This window comes from Mustela putorius, unplaced genomic scaffold (assembly GCF_011764305.1).
Source record: "Mustela putorius furo isolate JIRA1106 unplaced genomic scaffold, ASM1176430v1.1 tig00000174_pilon_pilon_pilon, whole genome shotgun sequence".
Taxonomy (NCBI): Eukaryota; Metazoa; Chordata; class Mammalia; order Carnivora; family Mustelidae; genus Mustela; species Mustela putorius.
In genome coordinates this window covers 29,729,155-29,746,676 of record NW_025421304.1, presented here as the reverse complement: position 1 = coordinate 29,746,676, position 17,522 = coordinate 29,729,155, and the positions used below count along the sequence as shown (strand labels likewise).

General features: G+C 48.4%; 1 protein-coding gene across 1 annotated transcript in view; it reads right to left on the bottom strand.

Moving 5' to 3' along the window:
* Window positions 1–17,522, bottom strand: part of ZFHX3 (zinc finger homeobox 3) — a 187,550-nt gene that overhangs the window by 134,224 nt on the left and 35,804 nt on the right. Inside the window, 1 exon segment of the mRNA XM_045076247.1 lies at window positions 16,118–16,614. Coding sequence (XP_044932182.1) covers window positions 16,118–16,614 — 497 coding nt within the window.

Below are 17,522 nucleotides of genomic sequence, written 5' to 3'. Positions count from 1 at the left end.
GGGAGGAAAAATGGAAAAAAAAAATCAGCTCTCAAAAGAGGTGGGGTAGGGAGAAAACATCCAGAACCTGAGTAGCCAAGGAGATTAACTTGCTGCATACAAAATAAGGGAAGAAGAGGAATGAATGCACAGTTAAAAACACACACACACACACACACACACACACAACAAAACTTTCAGCTGAAGAAAAATTTTGGAATATTTTAAATTAATGGATAACAAAGGGTTGCCATGGAAACAGCTTTGCATACTTGACTGCAGGTGTTTACTACAGTGAATGGGAACTGGGACAGGACAGCCACAAGCAGGGACACAAATGTCAACACTAAAGGAGGACCCCTAAGGCAATGTTAAGTCAACCACGCCACCAACACTGTGGTTCTCAACTGGAATGAACTAACTTGGGAAAGTGGATATGGGAGATTTGCAGCGCTAGTTAACGCCTCCCTTGTGTTCAGAAGCTGTTCCCCCTTCACCATCCTCTGTGGCATTGCCAAAGTGACAAAACGGAAACAGACACAAACACAAAACATAAAGAGATACCAGAGCCAAATGCACTCTAGGTTAACTTGAATGTAACTTTCACTTTTCAGTCTTTGCCCTCCATGCTGTGCATTTTTGGATTATAATTTCTTTGGGGGAGGTGAATATGCATTAGCTTTAATCAGAAATAAATATTTCCGAAATATAAGAAAATATTTTTAAAAAGTTCTCTGAGTGTGCTGTGTACTTTGCTCCAGTTTCCAAGCCTACAGTCTTACCTAAATACAGCTCATTTTCATCACATAAGGGAAAGATATGTGTGCTGGTGGCTTGCAGGGAAGTCCTGCTTTTAAAATAAATAAATAAATGAATGAATATCAAATAGTGAAGTCCCTAGGTTCGGCAGGGAAATTTTATAAACTTATGTCAGTAAAAGTAACTTCACGGCTCTCTCCTCTCACAACTGAAGACCACTTAAATACTTCTCGGAAAAAGGGTCAAAGAAGTAGTAGCAAAAATAAAGCTGGACTTGGGTTACTTTCTAGCTTTCCCAAGAACTTCACTAGACCAGCTCCAGCTCCATTACTTAAGAGAAGAGACTGAAGTATTCCCTTAAAAACAAAACATTAAAGTCCTATGAATACACTCAGGCAACTCAGTGATCACTGCAAGCCCCCTATTCTTGAAATAACTCGCCTGAGCCCTGTCTTCAGAGATACAACAGCACCCCAGTATCATTCTCCCCCATGGCCGGGGAAAGCGAAGAGCAAGACAGTGAGAGTGGAGAACAGGACTCACGTCAAACACAAAGCTTCTACATGGTGGAGCATGGCTGAGCCAAAGGCCATATTAAAAATTTTGCCCCCACACTACATTATGAACACTGACAGTTACAGAGAAGTACTGGAAAAAAGTCACTAGACACCTATATGTCCACCACCCAGATGCTAAAACTAATCTCTTACTGCATGGCTCTCCATTCTTTTATCTGTCCATCAATGCAGCTTTGTGAAGGCATTGTGAAGTAAACCACTGACGGTATATGCTTCAGTGAGGAAAGCCGTAACTGGAGTTCAGTATTTGTGTATGGGGCATTTTTTTCATATTTTTATTATTGCGACAGATCATGTGAAGCAGAGAAAACTAAAAAGGCCCCAATTCCAGTGAGTTTTTAGTATGAAATGTTCGGCTTATAACTGATTTTCTTTGAAGAGGTATAGTAACCACAAGAGAGTGAGAGGAAACACTAGTCCCTAAAATCAGGTTAGTAATATGGCCTCAGGTTTGATGGGGAGAAAAGACTCTGCCCTTGTCCAGCTTGCCCATCTCTGTAAGTGCTCTCTTTTCAAATCTTGCCCAAAGTCCAGCAGCCCTCTCTTTGAGGTGGTCTCCTCTGATCTAACCAAGTGCAAGCGATTTCTCCCTCCCCGAACCTCCCTGCAGGCAGGGAGAACTCGTGTCCACGTTTGACTCTTCTTACTGAACTCCAGCTCTCCTTTGTACCCAACGTGGCACTATTATCCAAATCGTGGTTTGCAAGCCATCGCCGCAATGGTTTTCAACCCAGGGCTACACCGGAGAAGCCCGCAGAGCACAAAATCAGAACCTCCGTGGGCTGGGCTGCGCCAGGCCTGCCCCTCTGTTTTTTCAAAGCTCGCTGGGCTGAGTATCACTGCCTGGGCGGGTCTTCAAACCCATGCAGGGCATAGAACCAAGACTTGGGTAAAACAACAGGAAAGAACAGTAAGTAGCAATATGAGGTTCATGTTTAAAGGATAAAATTGAATTACAAAACTTCTATTTCAGAGACAGACACAAAATCTCTCTCTCTTATGTATGAGCTGAGTCACCGAAGTAAAATGTATCTCTTTTTGAATCACAGTCAACCCAATGGACACAGTTTAGGACCACAGCCCGAAGAAGCTGCAACACAGTTCTGCTCAGAGAAGGTACTCAAAGCTATGTGGCGTGACCATGGGAGCAGAGGACAGAAGCCGACTGGGGGCCTCTCTTACCGGGAATGTATTCTGCCACCAGGCTCATGGATCTCTTGGGGACAACCAGATCCGGGACTAATTAGCATCACTTGGACACGGATATTTGCCCAGGGAGAGCGGGAGTCAACAGAGCAGGCGAGATTCTGAAGAAGAGCAGGCTTTTCAGGGCTGGACCTGATCTTCATATTTCTGTGTTTAAGATTCCGTCCTTGGGTACTAAATCTTCAGCTGACATTCTGTCTATCTAACATCGTTAAGACACGGGGAAGGACACAAAGGTGGATGAAAATCAACAGATCCTGCTGTTGAGGGTCTTATAACCGAGTGGAGGAGGAAGACTACTATAAAAACGGACCATAATATGAAGTAAAAGGGACAAAGCACCATTAATTTTTCTACCGTGACATCAATCTCTAGGACCCCTGAGTAGAAAGAGTTGTGATATGGATTGGCAGAATCCTGGAATACCGGGCCAAATCCAGAGGCACATAGCAATTTTCGCAATACTTGAATACAGGCTGCACAAGGGGACCAGAACCCGTTTCTCAGTGGGTCGGTACGGAGGTAGAGCTCTGCACAAAGCCAACGGCAAGTGACATGGCTATGAACAGCTTTGCAAGGCCCTCGGTTTACTCCAACATGTGCTTCTGGACTCTCAATTGCAGTCACCAAGCTGCTCACACAGGGCTGCTATACCGCCTTCTGGGGTCAGGGAGAAACCACAGGCACGTTCTGCTAGTACTTCTGTCACTCCAATAAACGCTTCGTAGGCTGGTGACCAATAGATACTCTTCTAAAAACCAAGGGTAAAGCCATGAAGATGACAACCACAGTCCCTGATCTTTTGGGAGACAGATACATGAACAAGCAAGAAAAAGGGGTAATAACTGCCTATGCAGACAAGTAAACATGGGTAAAGTGAAGAGATGGTAACTTGAGAGCAGGCAGTCAGGAAAACCCTCTCAGAGGACCAGACATTTAAATGAGAGCTGAATGCCAAGGTCAGAAGAGCACATTCTGGGCAATGGAGCCACAGGTGCAAAGGCCCCGTGGCACACTGAATGGAGAGAAAGGAGGCCAGTGTGGCTGAAGTGTAGTGGGCAAAGGGATGAGTGTTCCAAGAAGAAGTTGGAATGGAGCGCGGTCAGAGAGGAGTTTCTAAGCCAGAGCCATGAGTCTGGCCTTTATTTTATGTAGGATGGAGAGCTACTGCTGGGTCAATGCAGGGGACTGCTCTGATCTGATTCTCCTCTTCATAAAATTGCCATATACAGTGGGTTGCAAGGGGCAAAAGCAGGAGCGGGGGGAAGAACTGACACAGTGAGTGGCAAAGGGGTGGGTGGTAAAAACACAGAAGGTAGAGCCAACAGGACTTACTGAAGGGTGGGCTGGAGGGAGTGAAAGAAAAGGGGGCCACACACCAGGGCCAGCTTACTGGCTTGAGCTGATGGCAGCCTGGCAGCGGCGCTCGGCAAGATGCGGGAGCCTAAAGGAGAAAGGTTATTTGGGGGTTACAGGCATCAAGCCCTGTCTCTAGGCCATGCTGAGTTTGAGGAGTTGATGCTCAGACACTCAGATGGAAACATGCTACAGCGGAGGAAATAGCTCCTGTGTTGTGGAGCCTTACAGACTATTGGGGAAACAAACCAACACGTGATCAGACTAACACACAGATCGGCTCGGTGCCAAATGGCCTGACTTGCACTCAGGGCAGAGATACCATCTGTGGCTGGAAGAGCGGGAGAGAGCTTTCTGGAAAAGCAGGGCCATGTCACTAGAGCACAAAGGTAGGGCAAGAAAGATACTCATCCTTAAAAGTCCAAGTCTGATTTAAAAAGAAAAAAAAAAAAAAGACATTTTGCAACAGGCCCAAAGCCCAGGTCAGCCATGTGGAATGTGTGCACCTACATTCTAAAGAAAGGAGCACTTGCAATGACATCTGTTGGATTAATTAGCTGTGTAATTAGTCACCCCTCGGTGGAGTTGGGCTTTGTCGCTGCTGAGACATCTTCAGGTAAAATTTTGTTCCAAATGCCACACTTCAAGAGGAATAAAGAAGAGGCCAGGCAAAGAAGACAAGCACACAACTGTGTTTGTGGAAGGCCCCGGGAAGGCAGAAGGAGCATCAGGCGGACTTCTGGGGCCCTCTGGGAGCTACAAGGCCAGAGAGGGAGAAGTCTGAACTCTGGATAAACTCCAGGCACCAAAGGCTCAGACGTGCACATTAGGGTAGAGAGATCGTGGAGTGAAGGGAGAGGCGTGTGGGTATGACGCGGGACACATTCGTGGACAGAGTACAGATTTCTTGTCCCCAGAGAAGCCATGAGACCTTCCTATCCTGGCAGCTGTGGCCATCACTAATGGGAACCGAGTCTGGGCAAAAATAATAACAATGGTGAGACCCTAATCTGAGAACCAGAAAGCCAACAAACACGGAGGCAGATGCCTCCCGCCACGGGGCTCCCCACAGCACTTCCTCAACCACAGCTGGCCACAGTCACACTTGCTGACTAACGTCTAGGGCGCCAAGGAAATGGCAGTCCCAGGACCCACGCCTCTTGGCTTGGCTGACTGGAAGAGCCTCAGAAAGTTCCCCCAGCTTCTTTAATCTTGAAACATTTTCAAAAACAAGAGACGTGGTAGGAGAAGGCAATACAGAAAAATGAAGGCCCGGCAGAGACGGGATGCTGCTGCTGAAAACCACCTTGGTGAGGGTGACACCGGAGCAGAAGGGGGACCTCTGGGGGTGGCCCTGTCTCCCCTCACAAGTACACACAAAGTGCCCTAAATGCAGGAATAGCACATGCCACTGCTCAGAGAACCTTCCTGGCCCGTGGTAGTCGCTGGTTCATTGAGAGCCTGGGGCGTGAAGCATTGAGCTCATAGGAGTCCTAGTTTAAGTCAGCAATATGGATTCTAAGACTAGACAGGGTCATCCCACTAGGGCAGTGTCAGCCATAAATGAAATCAGAGCCCTTCCGAGATCTTCAGGAGCCCAGACATTTTGTCTGCAGGACGCCCGCTTGCCACACACTCCCTCCCACAGCCCTTGCAAGGGCCACAGGGAACCAAGGAATCAACACAAAACCCCAACATTATCGTTCCCACTGTGCCAAAGTCCCCAAAGATGCATGTACGTAAGAGCCAGGAATGAGCTGGGTGACCTTTACGTGTGTGCACCAACACCACTCAGTCAACGACCAGCCTAGTGATGCTGGCGCTCCCCTGACAGGAACGGGCCACAGAATTCTGTGAGAAAAGCTGTGAGGTCATTCTGGGTTCTGTCTTCCTCGGTTGTCAAAGCAGCACAGGCATTACCAGGCTGTGGAGGGTTGTGTCATCTGTCCTGCTTTGGGGGCTCGAAGAAGACAGAAAGGAATAAGAATGTATCAGGAAAACATTCCAGCCCCACACAGACTGGACTTGTCTGCCCCAAGTTTCCAGAATAATCTTCTCCTAGTTCAGAACTATGCATGGTCTCTGCCCACATCCCCCGGCTTAGCCCAAGGACCAAGTGCAGACTGAGAAGCCAGTGCAGCATGAATGCCTCACTGAAATGAGGAGGGACCGTGGCGGTTGCCACCACAGAGCGCAGACACTGGCACAAGACACGCTCCCGGCACACGCCACTCACAAAGAGCTCCCCACACAAAACAGGTTTTTCAGGGGGAAAACAACGTGTTAAAGATTCATTAGCCTGAGTCCACACAAAATCCTCTCCAGAGCTCAGCACGCAATTGGCACTCAACAAATGTTGTTGACCCAGAGGGAGAATTTCTCTTCCCGTTCATCTGTGTCCCAGAGACCGCACAGGGGAATGCTGTCCCGAGCGCCGGAGCCTGACCCAGCAAGAGGAAGCCAGTGAACACGACAGACAGGTACAGGGACACCCGCCATCAGAGCCCAGTCTTTGGCCTCGTTCCAAGGGACAAGGAAATGAGGACGGCCTGCTACAATATGTCGGCTCCGGTGTGGTTACAAAGGCCCAACGATCTTCGAGAAGGAGCTTGTCACCAGAGAGCAAGACTCAACAGGCACAGCAAGCGGAGGAGAAATTCTTTCCGCAAGCCCGACGCACAGGCCGTCCCGGGCCGACGAGAGGACGGTTACAACTGTTGACCTACGAGACCAGAAATGCTTTGGAGGCCCTCGTTCTGGGTCTGAGAACCTGCCCTGCTAATTAACAGGTTACAAACCAAACACTCTCCGTAGATAAACATTTCTAACCTTCTAACTAGTTTGCCTTTTAGAGGATGAGGACGTGGACCCTAGAGAAAGTTCCCTGATTATTCTTGATGATTAGTCCCAGTTCAAATCTACTCTCGGCAATTCCTATTAGCATCCTATATATGGTAAGCACTCAGGGTCTTCTGTGTACAGCAGCCAGGGCTCAAGCACTGGGAATTTCTCTTACCTACATGTAAATAACAGGTGCACAGGGAGGCCAGAGGGGCCTGAGCGTGAGCAGGGAGAGCTGAATCATCTGGCACAGTGGCAGGGGGATTTCCCGGGGCACCGTCTCGCTGTGTGACATGAAAGCACTTCAGGACAAGGAAATAATGAAAAAAATTGTTGAAAAGCAAATTTTAACAAATAGCTCTGAAGAAAATTTCAGATTTCATTATAGGAAAAGCACTTTATTTAATGCAGAAAATGTGAAAATCTGATATGACAGTTTTCTATAAATAACAAAAATTGGAAATCATCATTAGGGGCATTTGTAATTTTCCTCTTTTGTTGAGAATCACTGGGAAAAAAAGAAAAAAGGAGGTTTACCAACAAGGAAGCCGCTTATCTCTCTTTAAGCTCCTGTCAAGCCTGTTGGCAGGCGCTATGCAAGAGTTTCTTCACCATCCAGAGGAAGGGTCGCCGGATAAAACACAGGATGCCCAGGTAACATGTGAATTTCACTAAGCACATGAAATGACGGCGTATGGGATATGCTTATCGCTAAGACATTACTTGTTGTTTGCAATTCACATGTAACTAGCTATTCCTCATTTTTCTTTGCCGAATTTGGGGACTCTGCCTGGAGGTCTCCGCTGTGGTGGGTTCAGTTCTCCACGGGGTCACCACCCTCAAGTCCCTCCCTAGTTTCAATAACCTCCAACATTTCTGTGAGCAATAGATTTTCTGTCCAACATTTTTACCTTTCACCCTATATGCTGATTACTTTTCTTTTTTTTTTTTTTGGAACAAGTGCAGGAAACCTAATTTTATTAAATATTACAGTAAAAAAATGACTCACTGCTAAGTGTTCGTGCTAACAGCCTTTCCCACCCCACACTTAAAGGGCATTTGTAGTTTCAAGTTATGTCCAAAACAGAATTAAGGCTATGGCTGAATGCTTAATTGTTCCTTTACCATTTCCCTTTCAAAACAAACCAACCAACAAACAAAACCCCAGAGACACCTGTTGGGAGTAAATGGATTCAAATCTGCCCTTTTGGTCCAGGTCCTCAGCAAGTTGGAAGGACTGGAAATTGGGTTTGCACCTTTGTCCCATTCTCTGGTGCTGCTTTTCTGCTAGACTAGGCTTACCTCGAATGATGGAAACACATGGAATTATCCTGGAATGTGGAGGCCATGGAATACTCGCAGAAAATTCCCCTCAGGACTACAGAGCACCCCTAGGGCAGCAGATGGCATTCCTACGAAGCATTGCCCAAGTGTGACTTTTTCCTCTACATGGCTGGAGGGAACTGACAGAGATTTTCCTCTCAAGGAAGATCTAGGGCTTTCGGCTTAAGGACTGGGAAGCTTTCAAGTATTTTGACAATGTGGTAGTTATGAGATTATCTGAAGGGAGACCTCCTAGCTCCTCTGCCTGAATCAGGAGCTCAGCACACCTCTGGAATCCAAAAGGGGACTTATCACCAGTAGCTGAAAACAGTTTATACTGGAACTATGTGGTCGGAGTCAGGCTGTCTCCTTGTTATCTGAATACGAACTTCAGAAAAGAGATCTTCAGTTTCAATATTTGTTCTCTTTCTCTCTCTCTCTCTGATACTTGGTGAGCACAGTTTCCATGAAGGAACAATAAGCAACTCAGCCCCTCTCCCAAACCCTAGTGGATCCTGAAGACAGTCCTTCACTCTAGTGAATTTGATAAAGGTAATTAATCCAAGAAATTTCACCCTGGGGAAGAAGCTGGAGAGAAACAAGAAAAGGTCGGACGACGAAATTTCATCCACAGGACTTCACATGTCTTGAAAAGAGAACTGTCTCTGTCTGTTCCCCTTTCTCCTTCCACAGCACTTTGGACAAACAATACTCTGTAAATATGTCCAGACTGATCTAAATCGGCTCTGTACGACTTAGAGAGAAGGGAACGATAAATATGGCTTTTTACATCAGCTAGGAAAGGATGGTTATTTAAGGAATTGTTGGACGATCAACCATCCACTTTGAAAGAAAATATGGTCTAAATCACACAATACAAAAAAAGTCATTACAGTGCACCATACACAGAATAGACTCCTCAGGGATTAAAGACTGAAGCAGAGGGAAAAGGTATGGAAGAAAATATCGGTCAAATTAGTACCATCCTGCATGGGTTTGAACCCTCACTCCAACAGCCCTCACTAGCTTGTGACTTGTAACCTCTCTTTGCCTTGGTTTCCCCACTTGGAAACAGGCTCATCGACAGTCGATGAATCAATCAGTATATGTAAAGCTTGTGTAACGGGACCTGGCTTGTAATGAATGTTCTAGAGGGGGCTGTTCTTTTCTATAATTTCCTAAGACTGCCAAGAGAGAGCCTCCTTGGGAAAAGAGAAAAGCTAGAAACAGAGAGAAAAGGATGCACAGACCGGACATCATACAAACGAAAGTTTCTGATATGTTAAAATGCCTCAAAAACCAAGGCAAAGATGAACAAAGGACCAGGAGAAACTATGGCAATGTCCATGGCACAGCACAGTGGAGACTGTTAACCCCTTATGTCAGGAGCTCTTGCTGATCAACCAGAAAAAAGAACCCAGAAAAACAAAGGGCAAAGGCTACGAACAGGAAGGCTGCTACAGAACTGCCAACAGCCAACAAAGCCGTGAAAGAGTGTTCACCCTATGTAAGAATTAAAGAGGTCCACGTTGTAACCATTTTGCCAACCTGAGGAAAGCAGAAAAGGAACAGGGTGCTGGTCACTGTGTGAGGCTTTGGGCATCACCCAACAGGGAGGGGAAAAAATGCTCACCTTCATTTGGAAGAGGCAGTAAAAAATACCTGCTGGCATTACATCCCGGGATCCAGTGACCTCACTTCTTGGGACAGCACAGATCTAGACAGATCTATGCACACACCTGTTCCCTACCTCACTGTCTACAGAATCAGAACACGGCAGATAACCTCCCTGTACATCAGTGAGATGGTTCGTCTTTTATTGTTTCTCTTCTTTTTTGTACAACATCGACTCTGTACTGAATTTTTCCAAAATGTTGGGGTTTTTTCTTTTTCTTTTTTTTATGATTCCTAAACTGTAGACATCTGATGATTTCTGGGAAACCTGTAGCAAAGGAACTGAAGAGTACTGTGCTATGCATGGAATACTACATAGCCTTAAAAAAAGAGGGAACTAAAAAAAAAAAAAAAACAAAGAAAGAAAGAAAGAAAAGAAAAAGAAAGGAGGGAACTAGGGGCGTCTGGGTGGCTCAATGGGTTAAAGCCTCTGCCTTCAGCTCAGGTCATGGTCTCGGGGTCCTGGGATTGAGCCCCGCATCGGGCTCTCTGCTCAGCGGGGATCCTGCTTCCCCCCGTCTCTCTGCCTGCCTTTCTGCCTACTTATGATCTGTCAAATAAATAAAATCTTTAAAAAAAAAAAAAGGAGGGAACTAGATCTCTATGTACTGACCTGAAATGATTTTCAGGATCAAAAGTCACATGGAAAAAAAAAAAGCTAAGAGCACAACTTGTGTCTATAAAGGTTTTTTAAAGGGATAGTACGTATGTGTATGCATGTCTACCAGTATAAGCATAGGAAAAAAGCTTAAAAGGATAGAATCTAAACCTACCAGCTAACCGGTGGTCAGAAATACCACCAGAGCCAACTCAGGCTCTCCGGGAATGACCACAGGGCCCGTGTGCAGTCTCCCAGCCCTGCTCCAGGAGACCCACATCTATGAGCCCAGGAATCAAGGGAGGGTCATGAACGTCAGACGCCGAGCTGCTCTTAGTGACGGAGGGCATGGAGAATAACTGGGCTAAAATTCACCAGATCGTCTGGCTTTTCACACCTTCTAAATCAACCATGAAAACAGTCCCCTCCTTTCATTTTTGAATGAAGGCACGAAGGTATGGGAAGAAGGAGGCAAAAACATAAACTTTAAAAAAAAAAAAAAAAAGTTAGCCTAATGAAAAGATAAGGTTTAGGAAACTGGTTCCAGAATGACAAGGTAAACCAGATGCTACCTGCCCCAGTGCCTCAAACATGTCACAGCCCCAGGGAGGAAAGGATGAGGAAGGAGGCAAGCAAGGGTCACCAGTGGATTTATGCTTTCTGCTTGCCAAGCAAGACGAAGGCTCCCAGGCACCACCTCTAGGCATGGAACATGCAGCTGTCTTCCTAAGCCAGCCCACCGCCCAAGTGTAACCATAAAGGAGCACGCAGAATGCAGACTGTCAATGAAATCTTTGTGGGATTTGTTCTCTGTCTTCTGATCGGCCCTGCTGGGAGAGAGCCCCAACGAGGTCATGAGTCAGGGAAATAACAGAGAAGATGGGATCCCAAGTCATGCCGAGTCTGATGGAGGGTTTCCTACTACCTCTCACTTTGCAGAATCCCAGTAGGGTGGCCAGTGTTCAAGTCCACAGTGCGGAGAGGGTGGGTGGGTGTGTTGAGCCAAGTGGTGCCACGGTCTATCTCCTACCTTACGCCAAGCAGAGCTGGTGTCTCACGCTCTGGTGGCCGGCCCAAACACCACTCCATGGGAGATGACTCCCATGATTATACACAAAGAAGTATAGGAAACCTTCAGGCTTGGCCTGATCATGGGGAATGACCTCCTTTGTATATAATTTAACATGAATATGAAAGCTTCAGTCTCGGCCCAATCAAAGGCATCTCAGTTGGGAACTTTTGAGTAACAGATTCTGGTGGGGTCTTTATTAAATTTCCAGTCCAATGACTCTCAGGTGAAGAAAAATATCAAAGGGAAAACCAGATTCTAACAGTTGGCAGGTGTGCACTGATCTCCAACTGTCCCTTCTGTACTCTTTCCCCAAGCAAAAGACACTACAAATTTCAGAGTTCACCATGGACACCACATAGCGGGGAGGTCGAGAGAGACAGACACCTAAGGGCCCAGGCTAGCTCTCAATCCACACACCAGGGACTCGGGACCTGCAGGAGAACGGAGAAGAACACAGGGCAGGCATCTGTCAGAACCTGTTGCTCCCCTGCTGGAGGGAAGCAAGCACACCTCACGTCTCTATGGCTGGAGGGAGAGGGAGAGTAGGCAGGTCCTCCAAGAGGGGAGTGATCCCTTTACGTGGGAAAGGAGAAAGGTACGGAATTCACATTCTGGACCTCAAGCCCCAAGGGGAGAAAAGTACCTTTCTCTCCCACAACATGCTTCCATTTCTGACCCAGAAGGATCAGCCTCTAAGCGGGACTGGGGCTGCTGGCCTTCCCACAGGACCGATCAGTCACGGTGCCCAACAGCAGAGGGTATGAGGATATGGGCAGAGCACCACTAAGAGCTGGACCAGAGCCCACCACTCTTGAAGACACACAAATAAACCACTTAAGGAATTCGATCATGAACATTTCACAGAGCAACCTGGAAGCCCGGAGAAACGTAAAGAGCTTCCATCTGATGCCTGGGGCTCTCTAGCCCACCCTACACACACACACACTCACACGCACGCACACACACGCACACACACACGCTCGCACACACACACACGCACGCACACACACACACACGCTCGCACACACACGCACGCACACACACACGCACACACACACGCACGCACACACACACGCACACACACACACGCTCGCACACACACGCACGCACGCACACACACACACACACACGCACGCACACACACGCACACACACACGCTCGCGCACACACACACGCACGCACACACACGCTCGCACACACACACTCCCCTCCACTTCCAGGAAACAGACAGGAAGAATACACTGAAGGAGAATCTTGATTAAAAAACTGCTCTCACACAATCAAAACTTGACAATTCCATGCAAGGGAGAGAACATCACCAGCGTTCTTTGTTTCTGTTCTCTGGGGAGGTGGGATGGGGGTAGTGGATTAACAAAACCCCTTCTCAGTCCGGATTAGAAATTAGCTCATGCTTTCAGACAGCTCAGTCTTAATACAGCAACGTCTGTCCCAGCATTTATGACACCAAGAGAAGGGACTCTGGACTGGTGAGGTCAAATGTCACACCAGAGAGCTACGCCTCTGCTTGCATCTCCTGAGACGGCTGTTCTGTCTCCTCCAGCATGAAAAAGGAAGGGGAGGGAATAAAGACCTCCGTTGAAAGCGAGGGTTGGGAGACCCGTTAGGAAGTCCCCTCCATCATGGCTCTTGGAGCAGGTGCAGCAAAAAGCAAATTTGGAAGTTTCCCTGACCAATAATGAATACTTTGCCAAGGAACCAGGATGGGGCAGGGTGGGGACCAGGACGGGTTTGTGGGGGGTGGGCAGTGAGGGCGGGACTTGGGGAAGGGGTGAGTAAGGAGGGCTGTGTGTGAGAAGCCTGGTGCCCTCCCCAGGTCAGCAGCATCTGGAGTGGTTTCTCTAGCAGACAGTAAAGAACTCGATTACATCCAGTTAACTGTGCTCTAAACTGATTATGCATGTGCTGGGCTAATGGATTACATTAGCAAGAGGAAAAATAACATGCAATCAATCTCCATTTACTACAGGCCACACCAGGGCCTAGAGAAAAACTGACTCAACCACCTCCAGTCCCCGCCCCAAATCTACAGACTCATGACACCCTAAGACAGGGAGCCCCCTCAGTGGCAGGAGAAGTCTGTCTTAGTCACACTGCTGGACCGGAAGGCTTGGCGCGCGCCCTGGAAGAAACCCATCTCAGTGTCACTCAGGAGTGGCTGAGCGCTCCCCGCCCCCACAGCAGAGCCACGGCAAGCCAGGGGACATTCATTACCCAAGGACTAATGAGACCAGACTAATGACCCACGGCTCCTGACACAGGGAATTCTGCTCTGAATGTGGGCGGGGGCGGTGTTCACCCCTGGGGTTGTGCCAGGCAAGTGCACTGTTTGGGGACTTCTCCTTCCGGCGCTGGTTCCCAAGTTCTATCCTGCACCCCAATATCGATGGTCCTCCCATCTGCACTGCTTTTTTTAAGTCCGAGTTTTCTCCATCTTTTGAATTAAAGAAGGAAAAGTGTCCATAGTTCAGCAAAACCCAGATGGAAAGCCCCGTCTCCTCCCTGACATCCACCCTGGAAACTGCCTCAACCTGACTCGCTAGGTGTGACCGGCGAAGGTGGTTTGGGGACCTGCCATCATCTCAGGGAATCCTCCAGGTTCCAGGCCCTTCAGAAGCAAAGCTAAGGGTGTGGTATACTCTCACTGGAGGGTGTAGCGTGGAAAGCGAATCACCACCATGTACATTTTATCATCCAAAGAGCGTTTTTATTCCCCTCCTCAGATGGAAGAGGCTGGCTTCTTGCCACTTCTAAACAACCCTCATCAAAGTTGCCTACAATCTTCCGTGGCCACGCGCAGTACTTTGAACTAATTTTGCTCAGTCAAGTCCTTTGAAAAGTTTCTTTCTATAGGTTTTCCATCAGGTTTTCTGACCACATCAGAACCACCTCCCCCTTATGGCTGCCTGAGACCTCTAACTTAAACTGACCCCAAGGAGCCTTTTCTTTCAATGGTGGTCTAAAACTAAACCATCCAGTGAGGATTCTGCTCGCTTAGAACAAGGGAGCTGGCTGCTTGGTGTTCAGACCTTCCCCACTGCACCATGCCCCAGCCCATCCATGCTGGGGTCGGCAGTCAATTCCAGAACCTTCTAGTGCCACCACCTCATTTCTGTCTTCTCCTCCTTCCCCTAACGTGGCTTCTTATCCACACTACACAGGCCTCCTGCCAAGCTGAAGACGAGCAATTGTAAAATGAATCATAGTTACCGATCTCGGCAGAGGCTGACACAGGGGCAGGACCGGAAGCCTTACTTGGAGTCTCCCTTTAAAATCACCAGGGGTAGTGAAGGTATAAACTCACTCGGGGTCAACAGAAAGGCTCCCTCGCCCAAAGCCCAAAGACGGGAGTGAGAACGGGTGTGAAAGCCAAAGGGAGGTGGTGGGGGGAGAGGCTGAGGATAAAAGGGAGAAAATGCAAAGAGAAAAGGGTGTGGAAGGCATGTGGGAGGAGGCTGGGCAGATTTATGGCCATTTGTACCTGATTGTTCATACTAAAGCCATTATGGGATGATTAGAGAAAAAGGTGAGGCTTTAAGTCCAGTGAAAATCAATAGAAACGTCTGGAGCAATTCTGCCTCGCAAGTGAAAGGACTATTTACAGTATGTGAGCACCTCCTCCTCACCGTTAAGGTCTATGGACTGAGAGAGAGAGAGACTGGAGGGGGTGGGGAGGGCCAGGGAGGGCCGGGGGGAAGGAAGGAAGAGAAGACAGAGGGGGAGAGGAGAAGGATCGAGAAGCAGCCCAGGGGAAGAGAGGGGAAATGTAAATACGAGGAAGAGAAAGGGGGCCCGGGACAGGGAAGCAAAGGGAGAAAGAACAAAGGAGCTCCCCGTCAAGGACCCTAAAATTGCCCCATAGCATGTGCCACCTTGTAGTCAACTATGCAATTTATTCATTGTGTTTATCATCCAACTCCCTACAAGAGAGTGGGAGCACTAGGAGGGCAGGGACTTTTGTTTTTGATCTACTTTGTACATGGGGGGAGGCGTGTGTCTAGAACAGGACCTGGTATACAGGAGGTGCTCAATATCTATGTGTGAATGAACGAACAAATCCATGAATCCATGAACAAATGAACTCTGTACTCCAGGGGTCTCCAGGAGAGAAGAGATCAAAGGGGGAGAAGGGTGGGAAGAGACGGAAAAGGGGAGCGTGAAGAACGCAGGGGAGGGGCGCCTGGGTGGCTCAGTTGGTTGGACGACAGCCTTCGGCTCAGGTCATGATCCCGGAGTCCCAGGATCGAATCCCACATCGGGCTCCCAGCTGCATGGGGAGTCTGCTTCTCCCTCTGACCTTCTCCTCGCTCATGCTCTCTCTCACTGTCTCTCTCTCTCAAATAAATAAATAAAATCTTTAAAAAAAAAAAAGAACGCAGGGGAATGGGGCAACGCAGGAACACAAAGGTACGTAAAAGCCGTAACAAACAACTGTAAGGGAGAAAAGGCCAGATGTCCAGAGTCGAGAGGTACGTATCGGGCTGCTGTCCATAAAACCTGCCCTCCAAAATGGGGCAGCCTCAGAGAGAACCTTTGGTTACCAGAAGCCACCAGCATGCAGCAGCTTCACGAGGAAGCAGACGCCAACACCCCCTCCAACACCAACTGGTCACCGACCCCACCGTGACACAGACTGTCACCCGTCTGCAGCCATCCCAGGCCCCAACCCCCAGCGAACCCATGCACGCTTTCCAGAAGGAGCCCGGGTCCTACCTTATACAGCTTCAGGCTGGCCTCGTGCCTGGAGTTGACCGTGTGCAGCCGCAGCTTCTCCAAGCTGTTGGTGTAGTAGTCACACGCATTGCACTTGAGGTGGACGGGGTTGCCGATGGCCACACACTTGAGCCTCCACTCGTTGGCTTTGCCGCCCTCCTTGATGTGGGCCACCAGTTGGTACTTCTGCACGTGCTTGTCCGTCTTGCAGTGCAGCTGGAAGTTGGCCTTGAGCTGGGTGTTGTAGCGGCAGAGCTTGCACTGGTACGAGTCCCCCATCACGGCCTTCCACTCATCCTCCGGGAGGCTGCGCTCCACGTTCATGTGCAGCCCTAGCATGTCCAGGTTATCCGTGGTGAACTTGTTGCAGACGGCGCATTGGAAGAGCTTCAGTGATGGGTCGTTGGTCTGGATGAAGCTCTCGCCCAGGTTCATCAGCTCCTCGGACACCAGCTGCCCGCCCCCGAGGCGCATGTCTAGGGGGATCTCACCGCCCACTGCAGAGAAGAAGAGGGGGAGAGCATCAGAGGCCAGTTTCACAGCTGTGGCCCCAGTGGAAGCACCCCCAGGCTCCTCCACCCTCAACCCGGGGGGGTGGAGAAAAAAAAATTACATTGAAAGTGTTGCAAGGCACTACTAACTGGGAACACCCACCCCCCACCCCAATCAAAAATCAACTTTATCTGTTCGGATCTTTTCCATGGACATTTTGAAATTTGCAGAAGCCTTTATTTATTTATTTATTTATTTATTGCTTTTGGGAAAGAAGATGTAGAACCATAATCTCTTGAATATTTTGATTCAGTTCTTTATGCAGATCTAAGAAAAGATAGGAATAAACATCATTCACTGGACATAACAGAATCTGAAACTCCAGACCCCTAAAAGCTGGAAGTTAGTTACAGCTGCATTTTAAGATACACAGCCTTCGTGGTAAATCAGAACAGGGCCCAGAATTTATCTACAGCAGCATGGCCCCAACGGAACTTCCTGTGCTATCCGATGGGCTAGTCACCAGCCACGGCTAAGCTGCAACCAAGGAACTGAATTTTTAGTTTTATTTCTTTTTAACTCATTTAAGTTTAGATCGCCACATGTGGCTGGGGGCTACTGCAGCGGAGGGTACAGCTCTCCATCTGAGATTTGGCAACGGTCTCCCTAATTCCTCAGCACACCCCACGGGTCAATATTCTGCCTGCCTGTCAATGGTGCCAGCTCCTCCAACAGGTCCCCAAGAACACAGTCACTCCCCTTTACTGAGCCCCCACTATGCATGAAATGGAAGTCTGCTATAGGACACGTCACATTCTCTGTTTTCATCAGGCACACACAGAGGCCTGTGTCCCCATCCCTCTGTAGGGCAGAGGTCCTGACTGAACCTCTAGAGAGTGCCCAGCCCCCCACA